This window comes from Narcine bancroftii, chromosome 6 (genome assembly GCF_036971445.1).
Source record: "Narcine bancroftii isolate sNarBan1 chromosome 6, sNarBan1.hap1, whole genome shotgun sequence".
NCBI classification, from domain to species: domain Eukaryota; kingdom Metazoa; phylum Chordata; class Chondrichthyes; order Torpediniformes; family Narcinidae; genus Narcine; species Narcine bancroftii.
In genome coordinates this window covers 87,680,999-87,698,640 of record NC_091474.1, presented here as the reverse complement: position 1 = coordinate 87,698,640, position 17,642 = coordinate 87,680,999, and the positions used below count along the sequence as shown (strand labels likewise).

General features: G+C 42.8%; 1 protein-coding gene across 1 annotated transcript in view; it reads left to right on the top strand.

The window, feature by feature from the left end:
* The window catches only part of LOC138737314 (glutamate receptor ionotropic, delta-1-like), a 722,304-nt gene that overhangs the window by 660,461 nt on the left and 44,201 nt on the right, over nucleotides 1-17,642 (top strand). Inside the window, exons 11-12 of the mRNA XM_069888067.1 lie at nucleotides 262-592; nucleotides 10,847-10,985. Coding sequence (XP_069744168.1) covers nucleotides 262-592; nucleotides 10,847-10,985 — 470 coding nt within the window. The remainder of the gene's footprint in view (nucleotides 1-261; nucleotides 593-10,846; nucleotides 10,986-17,642) is intronic.

Here is a 17,642-nt window from a genome sequence, read left to right as displayed (position 1 = left end):
TGAAGGTGAGTAAATCCAGGATCCAACTACACAGTGGGATGTGGCATCCAAGGTCTTGGAGTTTGCTGATCAGTTTTGAGGGGATGATGGTGTTAAACAGTGGAAATGCAAAAAAAAAATAGGAGTGGAAGAAGGAAGATTAATTGGGATGCAATGGCTGGTTGAAAATCATTGCAGTTCCACCAAGTTCAATTAGGGGACTTGGTCTTGCTCAATTCCTCATGTCAGATTACTAATTGTTACTTGTCCCTCTGTTCACAGAAAGCTGACATCACAGTGGCAGCAATAACCATCACTCCTGAGAGAGAGAAAGTCGTAGACTTCAGCAAGCGCTACATGGATTATTCGATTGGAATCCTCCTGAAGAAACCAGAAGAAAAGATTGACATCCTCTCAGTTTTTGCTCCGTTTGACCTTGCAGTGTGGGCCTGTGTTGCTGCTGCTATCCCATTGGTGGGGTTCCTGATCTTTGTGCTCAATCGGGTGCAGTTTGTCCGAACTCAGACTCCAACCCACCCTCAGAATCCACCCTCCACCTCCAGCACTCTTCATGCTGCTATCTGGCTTGTCTATGGAGCATTTGTTCGGCAAGGTAACTCACAAACGTCTCGTTACTGAGAAACAAATGGAGAGAATGACCCATTTGCATGCACTTTGGGAACCAGCTTGTGGGTCTGATTGTGAAGTAAGAACTACAGTGCATGTATAAGAGAGAGGGACCTAAAGGGAAGGAGAGTGAGTGGGAAGATAGTTGTGCATCTTTATTCACCCTTCGGGGCAGTGGATACTGAATTTTAATGTACAGCTCTTGGGGAGGTAACTTTTGGGATTCTGGCATCAGGCAGGAACACGTTGAAGAGCACTCCTCTGATTAAAAACACAATGCTGGAGAAACTCAGCAGGTCAAACAGTAGCAAAGATAAAGATACGTAATTAGTGTTTCAGGCTTGAGCCCTTCATCAAGGCAAGTGCCCGAACAAAATGGTGGAGCAGGATAAGGGAGGGCACATCAGCAAGAATGGGGGGTGGAGGGACAGCATTGTGAATGGCGTGGAGAGCTGGAGGAAAGAAGACAAAGAGAAAGGGAAGAGAGAGAGAGAGAGAGAGAACGGAGTGTAGGCCAGCAGAAACTGGAGAAGTCTATGTTAATACTGTCATGATAATGAATATGCATGAGATGTATTCACCTGACCGGAAGTCACATGGTATGAGAGAGGAAGAAGAGCGCGAAATGGAGGAACAATGAAAGCTGGAGAATAAAGACACGGAGATGTTTAACTGGTAAAACTTGCGTTATTAGTGTTATTAACTTCACATTTCGGGCCACAAATGTGACATTGGCGACGAGGATTAAAACAACAACATTTTGGAACTTTAATGTGATAAGAATTTTGATCTTTGATTCGGTGGCTTTGGGCTGGAAAAAGTTTCCTCATGGCAGGCACAGAAGCTGACTTTCTAACACTTCGAGGTGTTCCTCATTTTGACCCGACGGGTGATGCAAGCACTGTAAGTGTGAAGTGGAAGGCATGGCTGGAAGAATTTGAAGCCTACGCCGACAGTGGTGGCCTATTTCTCGATAGCGGTACGGTGGAACAAAAAGCGCAGAGGAGGGCGTTACTTCTTTTCACCGCAGGACCCGCAGTTCGGGAAACTTTTAAGACACTTTTGAATACAGGAAGGAAGGATGAATACCGGAAAGCGGTCGATGCATTGAATGCACACTATGTAGTGACACCGAATGCTACATTTCAATGCCATTTGTTTCGGAGAACGAAACAAGAAGATGGACAAACAATTGCTCAGTACGTGATGAGATTGCGCCAGCTGGCTGTTGGATGCAATTACATGGCAGCTGATTTGGACAACCAATTATTGGATCAAGTCGTGCAGGACTGCAGATCAGACAAGCTCAGGAGACGTCTACTGGAAAATGGGAGTGAGTTGAAGCTCACCGATGCTTTAACAATAGCTGCTGCATTAGAGGCTGTGGAGGGGCAATTTCATACCATGACCCTGAAGGACAACTCAAGCCAGCAAGTTAAGAGGCTCTCGCATCGCCAGAACCAGCCAAGATATACGTCGACTCATGACGTGGAGTGTTATCGATGTGGAAACAGAGGTCATTTTGGAAAAGACCCATGCTGCCCAGCAAAAGGCAAAGTTTGCAGAAAGTGCGGAGGTAAGGACCACTTTGCAAAGAAGTGCAAAAGCAAGTCCAATGCAGACCAGAAGGGGAAGAGCACAGCTTCCAAAGGCAAAGCTTGGGGGAAAGGAAAGTATCCAGGAAAGAAAGACACTATTCGTCATATAGACGGTGACCCAGAAAGTGACGATGATGATAATAACCAGGATGGACAGAGATATTATCAATTTACATTGAATGATGTACATCATGAGAAGGTCCCAGTGATCATTGGTGGTGTGACAGTTCAGGTCATTGTAGACTCAGGCAGTGACAGTAATGTAATTGATCGACATTTGTGGGAGAAATTGAAAAGGAAAAAGATCATCTGTACCTCAAAGAAGAGCTCCAAGAAACTGTATCCATACACAGCAACCAAGCCATTGCAGACCATTGGATGTTTTACTGCAACTGTTGAAGCTGGTGATAAGTACACCGAAGCAGAGTTTGTTGTCATCGATGAGAGGGGAGAACCATTGCTGAGTAGACGCACAGCGCAAGACCTGGCAATACTTCATATTGGAGCTTGTGTCAATTCAGTTCAGTCGTACGAGGATATGAAGCAAGAATTCCCCGCAGTCTTCCAAGGAGTAGGAAAGCTGAAAGATCGACAACTAAAGCTAGCGGTGGACGAAACGGTCAAACCCAAGGCGCAACCAGTGCGCAGAACTCCGTTTGGACTTCGTGGGAAAGTCGAAGCCAAAATTAAAGAGTTGATCGAGCAAGACATTATTGAACCGGTGGAACATTCAACACAATGGGTCAGCCCAGTAGTGATTGTGCCCAAACCAAATGGTGACATAAGACTGTGTGTTGATATGAGGATGGCCAATGAAGCTATAATTCGAGAACGACATCCTATACCAACAGTGGAGGAAATACTTCAAGAGTTAACTACCAGTAAGATATTCTCAAAAATTGATTTAAAATGGGGCTATCATCAATTAGAGCTGGACCCAGAATCCCGAGACGTAACAACATTTGTGACTCACTTTGGATTGTACCGATACAAGAGACTATCGTTCGGCATTAATGCAGCTTCTGAGATCTACCAGTATGAAATCCATCGAGTGATTCAAGGCATTCCTGGAGTTGCCAACATTTCTGATGACATCATAGTCCATGTACCTACAAAGGAAGAGCATGACAGACGGTTGAGGCGTGTACTATCTAGACTACAGGAGGCAGGCCTTACCGTGAATGGAAACAAGTGCCAGTTCGGTGTGTCAGAAATGGACTTCATGGGACACAGACTTACACGGGAAGGACTAAACCCAGCAGAGGCCAAGGTGAAGGCTATTGCAGATGCACGTGCACCCCAGAACGCAACGGAGGTGAGGAGTTTCCTGGGATTGGTCAATTATTGCGCAAAGTTCATCCCTAATTTTGCTACAGTGGCAGAACCAGTAAGGAAACTAACCAGGAAAGGTGTACCATTTCATTTTGGATCGGAGCAGAAGAAAGCGTTCACAGCGCTGAAGCAAAGTCTGACTGATGCTGATACTCTTGGATATTATGATCCGGCTGCACCAACCAAAGTCATAGCGGATGCTAGTCCCGTTGGTTTAGGAGCCGTGTTGGTCCAGATACATGATGTAAGACCAAGAATCATTGCCTACGCCAGCAGATCGTTGTCAGATGTGGAAAGAAGATATTCTCAGACAGAGAAAGAAGCACTCGGACTTGTATGGGCCTGTGAGAGGTTCCATGCATATTTGTATGGCATTGAATTTGAACTCATCACAGATCATAAGCCATTAGAGGTGATCTATGCCGCTAGATCCAAACCGTGTGCCAGAATAGAGCGATGGGTACTCCGACTCCAACCCTACAAATATAAAGTAGTTCACATTGCGGGAAAGCAAACATTGCTGATCCGCTGTCCAGATTGGTGAAGGATGGATGCCCACAATCCAAGTCAGAATTGGGGACAGAAGCAGAGAGCTTTGTACACTTCGTAGCTATTCAGTCGACACCGAAAGCTGTGACCACGAAGGAAGTCGAGAGAGAGTCTGAACATGACCCAGAACTCATGGAAGTGAGAGAATGTATCCAGAGTGGACAATGGGACAAGTGTACTCACAAGGCTTACATTCCCATTAGAGACGAACTTTGTTGCATCGGACAGTGTGTATTGAGAGGTTGTAGATTGGTGATACCACAGAGGTTGAGACCGAAGATCGTATCCTTAGCGCATGAAGGACAACTAGGTATTGTTGGTACCAAGCAAAACCTCAGGAGTAAAGTATGGTGGCCAGGTTGTGATAAAGACGCAGAGAAATTCGTCAAAACTTGCCATGGATGTCAAATCACAAGTAGGAGTAATCCTCCAGAGCCGATCCGGAGTACGCAACTCCCGACAGGACCGTGGATCGACGTAGCCGTTGATTTTCTTGGACCTTTACCGACTGGTGAATCAATCATGGTAGTGATAGATTACTACAGCAGATACTATGAGTATGCTGTGATGAGGTCCACGACCACTGAAAAAACAATACAAGCATTGGCGAGATCTTCGCGAGATATGGATTACCTGTTACGCTATACTCTGACAATGGTCCACAATTCATTTCAGAGACATTTGCTGAATACATGAGGACCACAGGTATCCACCATCATAAAGTAACTCCGAAATGGCCGCAAGCCAACGGGGAAGTAGAGAGACAAAATCAGTCCATTGAAAAACGATTACGGATTGCTCACGTAGAAGGACAAAATTGGCGAGAAGCATTGCTATCTTATGTGGCTGTCTATCGGACAACGCCTCATGCAACCACAGGATAAAGTCCTGCAGAAGCATTTTTTGGGAGAAAAATCCGCACAAAAATGCCCGAAATAAAGGAAATCTGGGACGACCAGGAGATGAGGGACCACGATGCTGAAAAGAAAGGAGCAGCAAAGCTGTACACAGACTCGAGACGTGGAGCCAGGTACTCAGACATCATGCCTGGAGATAATGTTCTGGTGAGGCATGAGAATGGTGGTAAGCTAGACACACCTTATTACCATCAACCCTACACTGTCGTATCCAGAAGTGGCAGTATGGTAACAGTCAAGACGCCGGCTGGAGTCCTGTACAAAAGAAATGTGTCAGGTGTAAAAAGGTACCAGTCCAGAGAGACATCGAGCGAGGAGGTTGAAAGTCCAATGCGAGATGCTCAACCTGAGAGACCAGATGATGTTCCCGAGGCGGTTACCAGCATTCCTGATGAAGTGACTAGAGGGCCAGAAGCACCCGAGGCCGTGGCGAGCAGTGTTTCCGACGCTGAGAGTGAACAACCGAGTAGCAACGATAGTATCGCAGGAAGGCCGAAAAGAGACAGGAAAGCACCTAAACGATACGAAGACTTTGTGCCGTATTTCTAATTGTGCCCGCATTATCACAAAAGGGAAAGTTTGTGACGGTTGGAATGATAAAAGAACATTGGGACAGTGATTTGATCATATATCAAAGTGCGTGTATGAGTGCTGTATGTAGTACATTACATTTTAGTTAGTTGAGTTATTGTATTACAGTTAGTTACGACATGTTCATGTTACATTGTGTGTAGAAGTAGTTTGAACTTGTTTGTTTGTTTGTTAGACACTGTTTGTCGGTTCCGAGGGATATTGTTAAGGTGACGGTGTTTACATTTCAACATTAAGGTGTAAAGTTTATTTCTGGTAAAAGGAGGGATGTCATGATAATGAATATGCATGAGATGTATTCACCTGACCGGAAGTCACATGGTATGAGAGAGGGAGAAGAGCGCTAAATGGAGGAACAATGAAAGCTGGAGAATAAAGACACGGAGATGTTTAACTGGTAAAACTTGCGTTATTAGTGTTATTAACTTCACATTTCGGGCCACAAATGTGACAAATACCATCCAGGTGGAGAGTGCCCAGATGGAAAATTGTATTGCACCTTTAATGTATGGGTGGTCTTGGATGGGATAGTACAAGAGGCCATGAACAGACAAGTCAATGTGGGAGTTGGGCATGGAATTGAAGTGGTTGGCCACTGGGATATCCCAGTCACTGGCACAGACAGTGCCAAGGTGCTCAGTGAAGCGATCTCCCAGTCTGCGTTCAGTCTCTCCTATGTAGAGAAAGCCACAACGGATGCAGTAGATAACTCTTACGGATGCACAAGTAAATCCTTTACTTGAAAGGACTGTTTGGGGGCCTGAATGGTGGTGAGGGAGGAGAATTTTTTTATTAAATGGTGGAAATGATTTGAGGGACTGAATACCTTAATTGAGCACCTGTTTATTATGTTCTCATGCATGGGAATAGGGAAAGAAAAATTTTTATAAAAGTACTGTCTGATTGAACAACGTAGCTTTATTAATTAAACACCTAAAGTACAAAAAGCCCAAGGCCAACACCTAGAAAACATTATTGAAGCTATTAGATAGACCTTGCAATTAAGTAAAAGCCCTGGACCACAGGAATACTAAACAATGCAAAATGGTACTTTGAAGATTGAATAATTTCCTGGATTGAGATGGGCTCCTGAAGGCACTCCATTGAAAATTCTCTAATTCCCGGTGACATCAGGAGTAAATTTTTAATTTTTTTTAGACAAACTGCATGGTAACAGGCCATTTCAGTTCATGAGCCAATGCCGCCCAATTTACACCACCCCCCCCATATGTTTGGAAGGGTGCGAGGAAACCCACACAGACATGGGGAGAACATACAAACTCCTTACAGACAGCACCGGATTCTAAACCTGGTCCTGATCGCTGGCACTGTAAAGTCATTGTGCTAACCGCTACGCCACCCGTGCTACTGAGGCAAGTACCACTGTTATGTGGAGAAAACACTGGCAGAGTACAATTGACTGGGCTGGTGAATAAGCAATGCAGTGGTCTCCCTAGACAACAAACATTCTGCCAACTATTTCTCTCAATTCTTGATAAATTTATGGAGAACACAAGGAGCTGGCTGTTACTTTCATCCACGAAGTGGATCTTTTATTTATGAATTTTAGAACAGCGAGAAATACTTTTATTTGAATGCTGTGCTCTAAGAATTTGGACCTTGGCTTTGCATTCTGAGTTCTTCCAGACAGGGAGAGAGAGGAGACAAGTATCCCTACAAAGGAATAGAGCGTCACAGTTCTCCCCCTCAGCAAATCGACCTTGCACCCTTTAACATTGGCCTTTAAAGTGTACAGGTAGACCCCGACTTACGATGGGGTTCAATTCCGCAACACCCATCATAAGATGAATTGATCATGTCAGGGTGTACCCGTGCAGGTAGTTTTCTGAGCTGCTCCTGCAGGGAGCCCCCAACGGCGGCGGGAGGCCAACATCTCCTCTCCTACCGGGAATCTGAGATGGTCCCTGGTAACTAGAGGCAGTAGCATCACTTTGCAACCTACTTTGTGATTTGGAACACATGCGCAGATTGCTGTCACTCTCTCTCCATTCTCTCTCCCCCTCCCCAACGATGGAAATCTGCATGCATTCCAAATTGCCTTTTTTAAAAGGTATTAGGTCTAACAAAGCATGTTTCCTTGAGGTCACTACAAGAGGAGGACCGAAGTGATGACGTTTAGGGGGTGGAGGGAAGCGATCTATGTGCCGATCTACATGCGTTGATTGGACAGAGCATTTCCTTCAGTGAAGGAAAAACAGCTACGTTGAGTTACCTTTATTCAAAGCAGATTCAGATCATGGTAACCTTGAAATACCATAAACCTGAACATCATAAGTCAGGTCCTAACTGTGGAAATGAGGCAACAGGATGCTCATTATCGAGAGTCCACTTGACTTTGGCTTTTGCTGTGGTGCCTGTTTGTACACCAGGCTAGTTAAGCTGGATCTTTAAAAGCCTTTCATGCTGAATATTTTGATCTCAAATAGAGGAAAGCTGCTTCTTCTGGCAAGGGAATCAATAATCAAAGGTTGAATATTTTAAATCATTGACCTAAGAGCTAGAAAGGAGGTCAGGAAATAGTTTTCCACTCAGAAAGTTGCTGAGATGTGAAACATGCCCTCTATGAGGATGTCGGAAGCTGACTCTGTAATATTCAAAGGCACCAGATGATTAGAGATCACAGGGTAATGGGTGTGCGGGGGATTTTCTCTCCAGTCACAAGTTGAAGCATGGCTGGTTGAGCATCCTCCTTGCATTCTGAAATCAAATGATTGGTTGGTTTTGTTCTCATTTTTAAAATATAATTTACGGCAGTATACTCCAGTCTTGAGGAGATCACATATTAAAGGTTCAGGATTACTTCCAATTTGCCAAGATCTATACTTTCACACTGAAGTCGAGAAATTATGACCTGTGCCACAAAGTGTTGAGTCCTGATTTTTTTTTAAATCAGGTCTCCCTTTAGACACAGTGATGGAAAACTTGATGCTTTTCTGAATGAGGACCCTTTCCAACAACTCCTTTTGCTATAAATTAATTTTTGTGTTTATTTTCTTTTCAGCCCATATTTAATTGTCAACAGGAGATAATCTGTGATGAGATGAATTATAGGTTATTTAATTATTTGCCATTATGGGTTTCACTGATCAGAACGAGTGGAGAATTGAATGCTGTTTAAATTCACAATCCTAAGGCAGTGACAGATAGCAGCTAACACTAATTTACATGAATGCGTCTTATTAAAATAGTATAAATCCCTTTTTCAAAGGCAAATCAGCCAGATTTTGATAAGATCAGTCTACTTTGCAATGATCATAACTGGTGGATATAAATGAGTGACTATGTCACCAGTGTATCTAATTTGTGTTTTGTGAATTTCGCTAAAGTTTTCAGAAGTACAGAATTGTACATTTTGAGTCATTCATCGAAAATTGTCTCCAAGTTCCATAAAATGGAATTGTGTTTAAAATAATGTGCAATAGAACAATACACAGCAGTACCCCACTGGCACATGGTACGATGCTCATTACAAGAGTGTAATACTTGTATTTACTGTGGATATATTGTACTGGTCCAGTATCCTGGTACATACTGCTCATACACTATACTGGTCAACCCTGCTCGTACACGACGCTAGCACAGTAAGCTGGTACATGCTGATGGTGCACTATTTTAGCGCACATTGCTGGTACACCACTGGAGCACACTGCTTGTATTTATTTTGTGTAGGTACAGCACAGTAACAGACCCTTCTAGTCTTCACACTGCTTGGGCACGTTACTGGAATAGCATCCTGGATTGTGCTCAAGGAACACGGTATTAATACACAATGCTAGTGTACACTATAGACAGGAAAAATTCAGAATCAGAATTTATTGGCGTGAACAAGTCACGAAATTTGTTGTTTTACAACAGCATCGCAAACATTAATATCAGCCACCTTATAAAATAAGGTGCAACGTCTGACTGGGGTTCGCCATATTATGTTTTGCAGCAGGATTGGCGTAGTTCGACACTGTTACAGCGCCAGCAACTGAGACAGGGGTTTGAATCCAATGCTGGCTGTAGGGAGTTTGTACGTTCTCCCTGTGTCTGTGTGGGCTTCTCCTGGGGTCTTCAGTTTCCTCCCACCATTCGAAATGTGCCAGGGGTGTAGGTTAATTGGGTGTAAATTTTGGCTGAAATGGCCTGTTACTGTGCTGTATGCCTAAATTTTAAATAAAAATGTTGCAAGAAAAAGTCAGCCAGCCATAATTTGAATGGCCAATCAGACTTGATGGGCAGAATGGCCTTATTCTGGTCCAAAGTCTCATGGTCTTATTTCTATTTGAGGGGGACTTTTTCCCTCATATTGGCTAGCAGCAAAATGCTGGGATTCATGATAAAGGATGTGATAACGGGGGATTAATCAATCATTGAGGGATTATTCAGAGTCCATTTAGTTTTATGAATGAAATCATTTGCCAAATGAGGTTGTAGTACAAACCTGGATATTCAAAAGACATTTGAGAAAAATACTTCATGAAAGTTGGTAACATAAAGTGAGGGCTCATGGGTTTGGGGAAAATGCATTGCGTAACTAGAGGATATGTTGAAGAAATGAACGAAGGGTGGGAATAAACAGCATTTTTTCAGGGATGCATACTGTCACTGTGGGACTGCCACAGAGACTGGTAAACAGGCCTTCGGTTAAATTAGTGACCGCGATGAGAAGAGAGAGATGTCCCCTCCACGTTTGGACAGAGCCAGGTCAGACTGAGTTGTGGGGAAAACACAGAGGATGTCATGTGATAAAGACAGTTTAAGAATGGACAAGATTAGAAGACAAGATTTTTTGAGATTTTTACAGCCCGGTAATCGGCCCTTTCGGCCTGTGCCACCCAGTTACACTCAATTGACTTACACCCCCAGTACGTTTTGGAAGGGTGGGAGGAAACCCACGCGGACACGGGAAGAACGTACAAACTCCTTACAGACAGCATTGGATTCAAACCCCTGTCCCAGTTGCTGGCACTGTAACAGTGTCAAACTAACCACAACACCAATCCTGCTACAAAACATAATATAGCAAAATAAGAGTCAAGATGAGATTTTTTTTCTTCTGATATTTTAAATCATTCCTATTTTCTACCTCAGGCTGGGATGTTCCAACAGAGTCTGTACTTGAGGGTGGGATTTGGGTGCTAAGGGAATCAATGAATAAGAGATCAGCCATGATCTTAGAGAATGATGCAGCCCTTCTGTTTGACGTGTTCTTGTGATCTCAGGTGTACGTTAATGTTTTGGTTACAGGTGGAGATTCACCCATGAACTCGTTTGCTTTGCGGATTGTGATGGGCAGCTGGTGGCTTTTCACTCTCATTGTGTGTTCTTCATACACTGCCAACCTGGCTGCGTTCCTGACTGTATCCAGAATGGACAACTCCATCCAGTAAGTGATCTCAGCGGAAGCTACCAGATAGAAAAGCACAAAGCATTGTGTTGTTTTCATTTTAAGAAACATTTTGCTTCTCTGGCACAGTCGAAGCTGTTCACTGCTCTCTCTTTGCAGTCTTTAATGTCTGTTTATTAATCTGACCTATCAGAATTAATCTCAAATGGAAGAGGATTGTAGTCGTAACATCTGCAGCATTAAAATTGCCTTGTCATTTAAACATCATCGATCGCTATCTTCAGACCATAATTCCTGTTCAGAGCTGAGCTTTCAACTGCGTTCTTCTGTTTATAATTCACTTGAATCATTACTTTTTAAAAAATTTGAATATGTAACAACTTCAAGTTGAAGCTTATTGTCAGGTATACCTGGTACATCCACTCTTGTTCATAAGGAATCCATTGAGGGGTAGTCCCCTTGTAATGTTCCTTCTCATTTTTAGTAGTGTGCGCAAATATTAAATGTTGTGCAAATTTTATTCCTGTGACCAAAGTATGTGTACACTGAATGCTTGTGCAAATGTAAACTTGAAATTGTTTCAAGATCATTTTGGCCCAGCCTATCTCTTATGGCTAATAAAACTGTATTGGCAGGTTTGAATCTAATACAAGTATGATTGCATTTTACAAAGTATAGTTATTACTACATTATTTTAGGTAACTAATCTTTTGTGCGTACATTAATTTCCTTTGTGCGCTCGTTGCAAAATGTGTGTGCACAGCTTAGAGGGAATAGTGCTTAAAAAAGGTAATGGGGGAATCCTGGGAATTTTTGACCAGTGGTGTTCAAGCTATTGGAGAGGATTCTTAAGCTCAGGATTTCTGAGCATTTTGGAGAAGTGCAGTTTACTCAGGGATAGTCAGCATGGCTTTGTGAGGGGGAAGGTCATGCCTCACGAGTTTAATTGAGCTTTTTTGAGGAGGCAACAAAAGACATTGATCAGGGCAGGGTGTTAAATACGATGTATATGGATTTTAGTTAGGCTTTTGACATCATTTTTCCTCCCCACCCCGAGACTCGTTCAGAAAGACATGAAGTATGGGATTGATGGAATCTTGGCTGTGTGGATTCAGAATTGGCTTGCCTGTAGAAAGCAGACAGTAGCAGTGCACAGAAAGTATTCTGCCTGGAGGTCAGTGACCTGTGGAGTTCTGCAGGAATCTTTTCTGGGATCCCTGCTCTTTGTGATTTTTATAAACAATATGAATGAAGCAGTAGAAGGATGGGTCAGTAAGTTTGCAGATTTTACGAAGGTTGGAGGAGTTGTGGAAAGTGTTGAGGGTTGTCATAGGTTACAAAAGGATATAGACAGGATGCAGAGTTGGGTGGAAAAGTGGCAGATGGAGTTCAATCCAGATAAGTGTGATGTGATGCATTTTGGAAGGTCAAACAGAAGGCTGAGTACAGGGTTAATGGTCAGTGTGGAGGGACAGAGGGACCTTGGGGTCCAAATCCATACATCTCTAAAGGTTGCCGCACAGGTTGATAGGATAGTTTAGGAGGCCTATGGGTTGGTGGGCTTCATTAGTCGGACGATTAAGTTCAAGAGTTGAGAGTCATGTTGCAAATCTACAAATGTCTGGTGAGAGCACATTTAGAATTTTGTGTTCAGTTATGGTCAGCTCATTTTAGGAAAGATGTGGAAGCTATGGGGAGGGTGCAGAGGAGATTTACCAGGATGTATCCTGGATTGGGAAACAAGTCTTATGAGGTAAGGTTAGCAGAGCTGGGGCTTTTCTCTTCAGAGCAAAGAAAGATTAGAGAAGACGATAGAGGTCCACAAGATTCTGAGAGGTATAGAAAAGGTGGACAGCCAGCGCCTTTTTCCCAGGACAGGAGTAGCAAATACCAGGGGACATCTGTACAAAGTGAAGAGAAGAAAGTTTATGGGTGTTGTTTTTTTTTACACAGAGAGTTGTGGGTTCCTGGGATGCCTTGTCAGGGGTGGTTATGGAAACTGAAATATGAGAGGCTTTTAAGAGAATCTTAGACATGCACACGGAAGAAAGAAAGGTTACAAGGTCGCAAGATTTGTTTTTGGTAGGAATATATAGGTCAGCACAACCTCGAGGGTCGATGGGCCTGTATTGTGTTGCAGTGTTCTGTGTTCTCTCATGCACAGAGGGCAGCAAGAGCACATTATCCATGTGGTAAACAGTATGTAGCAGGGACAGCATGGGAAAATTATTGAGGTTTGTTCAGGAGCCTGGTGGCTGCGAGGACAAAACTATCTTGGAACTTGTTGGTGCATAATTTCACATTCCTGAGTCTTCTCCCCAATGGGAGGAGGGGAAGAGAGTGGGGCCAGGGCAGTGTAGACTCTTCAGTGTGTTGTCTGCCCATCCAAGGGAGCAGGAAATGTAGATGGAACTGATGAATTTGATGGAGTTAGTGATAATATTGCTACACATATAAGAATTGGAAATGAGAAACTTGCTCCTTTCCCGTCCCATCTCAGACTGATAGAAGAAGGGTCTCCCAGGAACACTGAGGTCTCGAGTAAACATAGCTCTAGTCAGTTTGGCAATATTCATTTTTATCACAGCAGTTTAATAAATCTGCATTTCAGAAAACCTTTTCTGTGAATTCAAGTATGGTTCCAAATTACATAAATCATGAATGAACGTACCTTTTCCAGAAATGAATGAAGAATGTTAACCTTATTTACAGGCATGCCTGTTCTGGTCGGCTGTTGGATTGTGATGTATATTGTGCCTTGGGGAATGCTTGAGGCAAAGTCTAGCTCATTCATATAATCCTTTTAAGTTTCAGACACTGTGACATTCAAAGGATGGTAAGAGCACTTTATAGCAGAGACAACGTCCAGGTTTGTGCTAAACTAGCCATCAATGGAATATTACATCCCGGGCCTTCCGTAACTGATGAATAATTTGTATGTTTCTTCCTTCCATGAAAATAGCTGATTAGTATTGTACCCTAACTCCACTTGTCGCTGATCAATAAGGATAGGAGTCCACTCTGTTACTGCACCTAATAGCCTGAATATGCCTGGGATTGCATGATTTCAGAAGCGAAGCAGGAACAGGGCTGGTCAGTTCTTGGAGGGGAGACTGCCAGATGCTGTAGGTTTCTGTGAGGGGTGCTGGACAAAGTGGCAACTCTCTAGCTGCCTTATGGTAGACAAAAGTTAAAGAATGTCATGCATGTTACATCTTAAATATACTATGTAACAATAATGGAACCTTTACCTGTACTGCTGGAGCCTGGTCATTCGATTAGGTCATGGCTGAGCTGATAGCTGGTCTTAACCCATTTTTCTTGCCTCACCTGCCATGACCCCCTGATTTATCTTATTGCAACAATCTGTTTCTCTTGGAAAGACAAATGCCAGAAGACATCTGTTTAAGGTGAGCAGAGGAAAGTTAAGAGGATCGTCCAAGGTATGTTTTTTTTTTCCACACAGAGAGTGGCGGGTACCTGGAGTGCATTGCCAAGGGTAGTGGCAGCGGCTGGAAAAATAGGGACTTAGATAGGCACGTGGATGGAAGGTCGGTAAAGGAATGTGCATGTGAGGTAGGTAAAGATTAGATTGTTGTGGAGTAGGTTTATATTGGTCAGCACATTGTGGGCTTAAAGGCCTGTGCTGTAATGGTCAATATTCTATTTAGTTTCTCTCTCCCTTTTGCCCCCTATTTCTTCTACTTCCAGCATCCTTTTAGTGTTTTCACTATGAGACCAGGTGTGATATATTTGTTTAAGATTGCTGACATTTCCTTCTCCCAAAGTTACTAATTCCCATATCAATTAGCAAAGGACCAGTATTTACTTTTGATGGTTTCTTCAGTTTTACTTTCTTGTAAAAATTCTTGCCATCTTTATTTTTTTTTTCTCAGTCGATTATCAAATCTGTTTATACACATTTTTTTTAAGTTGGCCTTCGCGAACTCAAACTGGTGCAATAACTTAAAATGTTTAAGTTTAGACATACAGCACAGTAACAGGCCCATGTGTCCATGGCGCCCAATTTACACCCCATTAACCTACACCCCTGGCACATTTTGAATGGTGGGAGGAAACTGTAGACCCCGGGGAAAACCCACGCAGACACGGGGAGAACGCATAAACACCTTACAGACAGCACGGTCCGGTCCTGATCGCTGGCGCTGTAAAGGAGTTGCACTAACCGCCACGCCAACCGTGCGGCCTACTGGTGAACACAAAAACAAATCTGTGTCTTTTGGTCTAATTCCATTTTTTCAGTCTGTATCATATCGTGATCCCTTTTGGCCAGAGGACTAATCACGAATATCATTAATTACTCAGGACAGGGTCAAAAATTGTCTGGATAACTACATTCAATGTATTCCTTGAACTCCTTCCCAAGGCTTCTTAACCAACTTGATTTGGACAATCAATATGAAGATTAAAGTTACCTATGTGTAATGCATCAATTCTTGATCACAATTATGCCCAAATGCATTGCAATTTATAAGGACTGCAAACTCCTCCTCCCACTGATTTCTTCAGTCCACCCAAACTTCTCTATTTCCAGACTTCCCCTTGTCTCCCCACTAACTCTTCACGAACAGGCAGCCCACATGCTTTACCTTATTCACTATCCTCCTGAAATGTTTAATCCCCTGGATTATTAATTCCTCAGTCAGTCATATTCTAGCCATTGGTGTATATTACAGCCTTTTTAATCGCTGGTTTGTGCTATTGATTCATATACATTTTGGGATGTTTCGTGCATTCAGATAAAGAACTTCCAATTTTGATTTTTTTAACCATCCTCCCTACTTTGACTCTATTTGAACCTATTAAGGGCGTCACGGTTAGCGGAATGCATTGGTTTTCAAAATATTTCTTTCCACTCACATAACACTAAGTAATCCCTATGCCATAGGAGCTCTGTGAAAGAGTGAGGGATTACTTAAGGTGATCTGTGATTGGAAATAAAAGAAGTTGAAAACCACTGTTTAATCGTATTTACTTGACTCGTTATGTGCACGGTATCATAACTCCAAAGGAAATGGGCCAATGACAATTTTTCTCAAGCAAAATATTTCAGTAACAATTGGGTCTAGAGCAGTGGTTCACATCCTTTTTTTTCCCCACTCACAAACCAAATCCCTTTCTAATCAGAGAGCACCTACAGCATAGGGATTGCTTAAGGTGGTATGTGAGTGGGAAGAAAAAGGTTGCAAACAATTGGCGTAGCAGTTAGCCCCACTCTATTAAGAGCACCAGCAGTCCGGGTTCAAATCGAGCGCTGCCTGCAAGGAGTGTGAGTTTTCTCTGAATGCTCCCATTTCCTCCCACCCTCCAAAATGTACAGGGTTGGCAGGTAGGTTAATTGGGTGTAATTGTGCAGCATGTTTCATGGGTTAGAAGGGCTTTCTACTCTGTTATAACATTAAAGCGAAAATTTAAATTACTACTGCATTGCGTGTCTGCAGTGCTCCCACTTATTAAGCATTGTTCTACTCTGTTCTTATTCTTTATCGAGAACTTCTCCTTACCTGAACTCTACACTCACTATTTAGAACCATAGAATGCCACCACACAGAAAACAGGCCATTCGTCCCCTTTAGTCTGTGGCAACCATCACCTCTTTAGTCCCACTGACCTTCTCCCATTCCATAAACCCTTCAACCTCTACCATCTATGTACCTATCCAATTTATTCTTAAAAACACACGATCGAGCCCACATTCACCACATCAGACAGCAGCTCATTCCACACTCCCACCACTCTCTGAGTGAAGATCTTCCCACTAAACCTTTCCCCTTTCAGTTTAAAATTATGACCTCTCATATTTATCTCCCCCAATCTGTGCAAAAAGCCTATTTGCATCCATTCCGTAAATACATCTCAACATCTTGTAAGCCTTGATCATATCTCCCCTCATACTTCTTTGCTCCAAGGAATAATCCTAACCTAGTTTAAAGCTTGTCTGCATTCTAGTTATTCAATTCACCAAGACACTCATCCCATCCTCTTGCAGATAAAACCAGTCTCAATGGTTCTGGTCTGAAACACTAAAGACTGCAGATGCTGTGATTGTAGTAAGAACACAGAAATGCTGGTGGAACTCAGTACATCTCACACCATCCGCAGGAGGTAAAGATACATTTACTGAAGTTTCGGTCCTGATCCCATCTTCAACATTGAAGACAACTCAGGTCCGAAATGTCGGTAATATATCTTTACCTCCGATGGATGCTGCGAGACTGACCGAGTTCCTCCAGCAAAGGCTCTAGTGTTAAGTCTCATTTACTTACAGTAAAACTCCTGGTGTCCACCATCTATGGGAATTGGGAGATGCCAGATAAGTGAATTTTCCAGTTGCTTGAGATTGCACTAACAATGAGGGACCAATTTTACCCCCTTTTTTTTTTTTACCTTTTTTTCCATTATTTCTTTGCCGGTTGCTAGAATTCCAGATAACAGGGCTTTTTACTATGTTTGGGTTTGTACTGACATTTTGCCTGAGTTAGATTATTGAGCTCAGGGAACTATAATTGGCCCAGAACTAGATTTTAATTTAAGTGCTGTTTGGAGTTGTTTGCTAATATTGTTTTGCATAGATAAATTATATTTCTTAAATACCAACCTTCAACTTGATTGTGAGTATTCAGACAGAATTTAGAGTTCCTCTACATGAATTACTAAAATTATCCTGCAGCCATA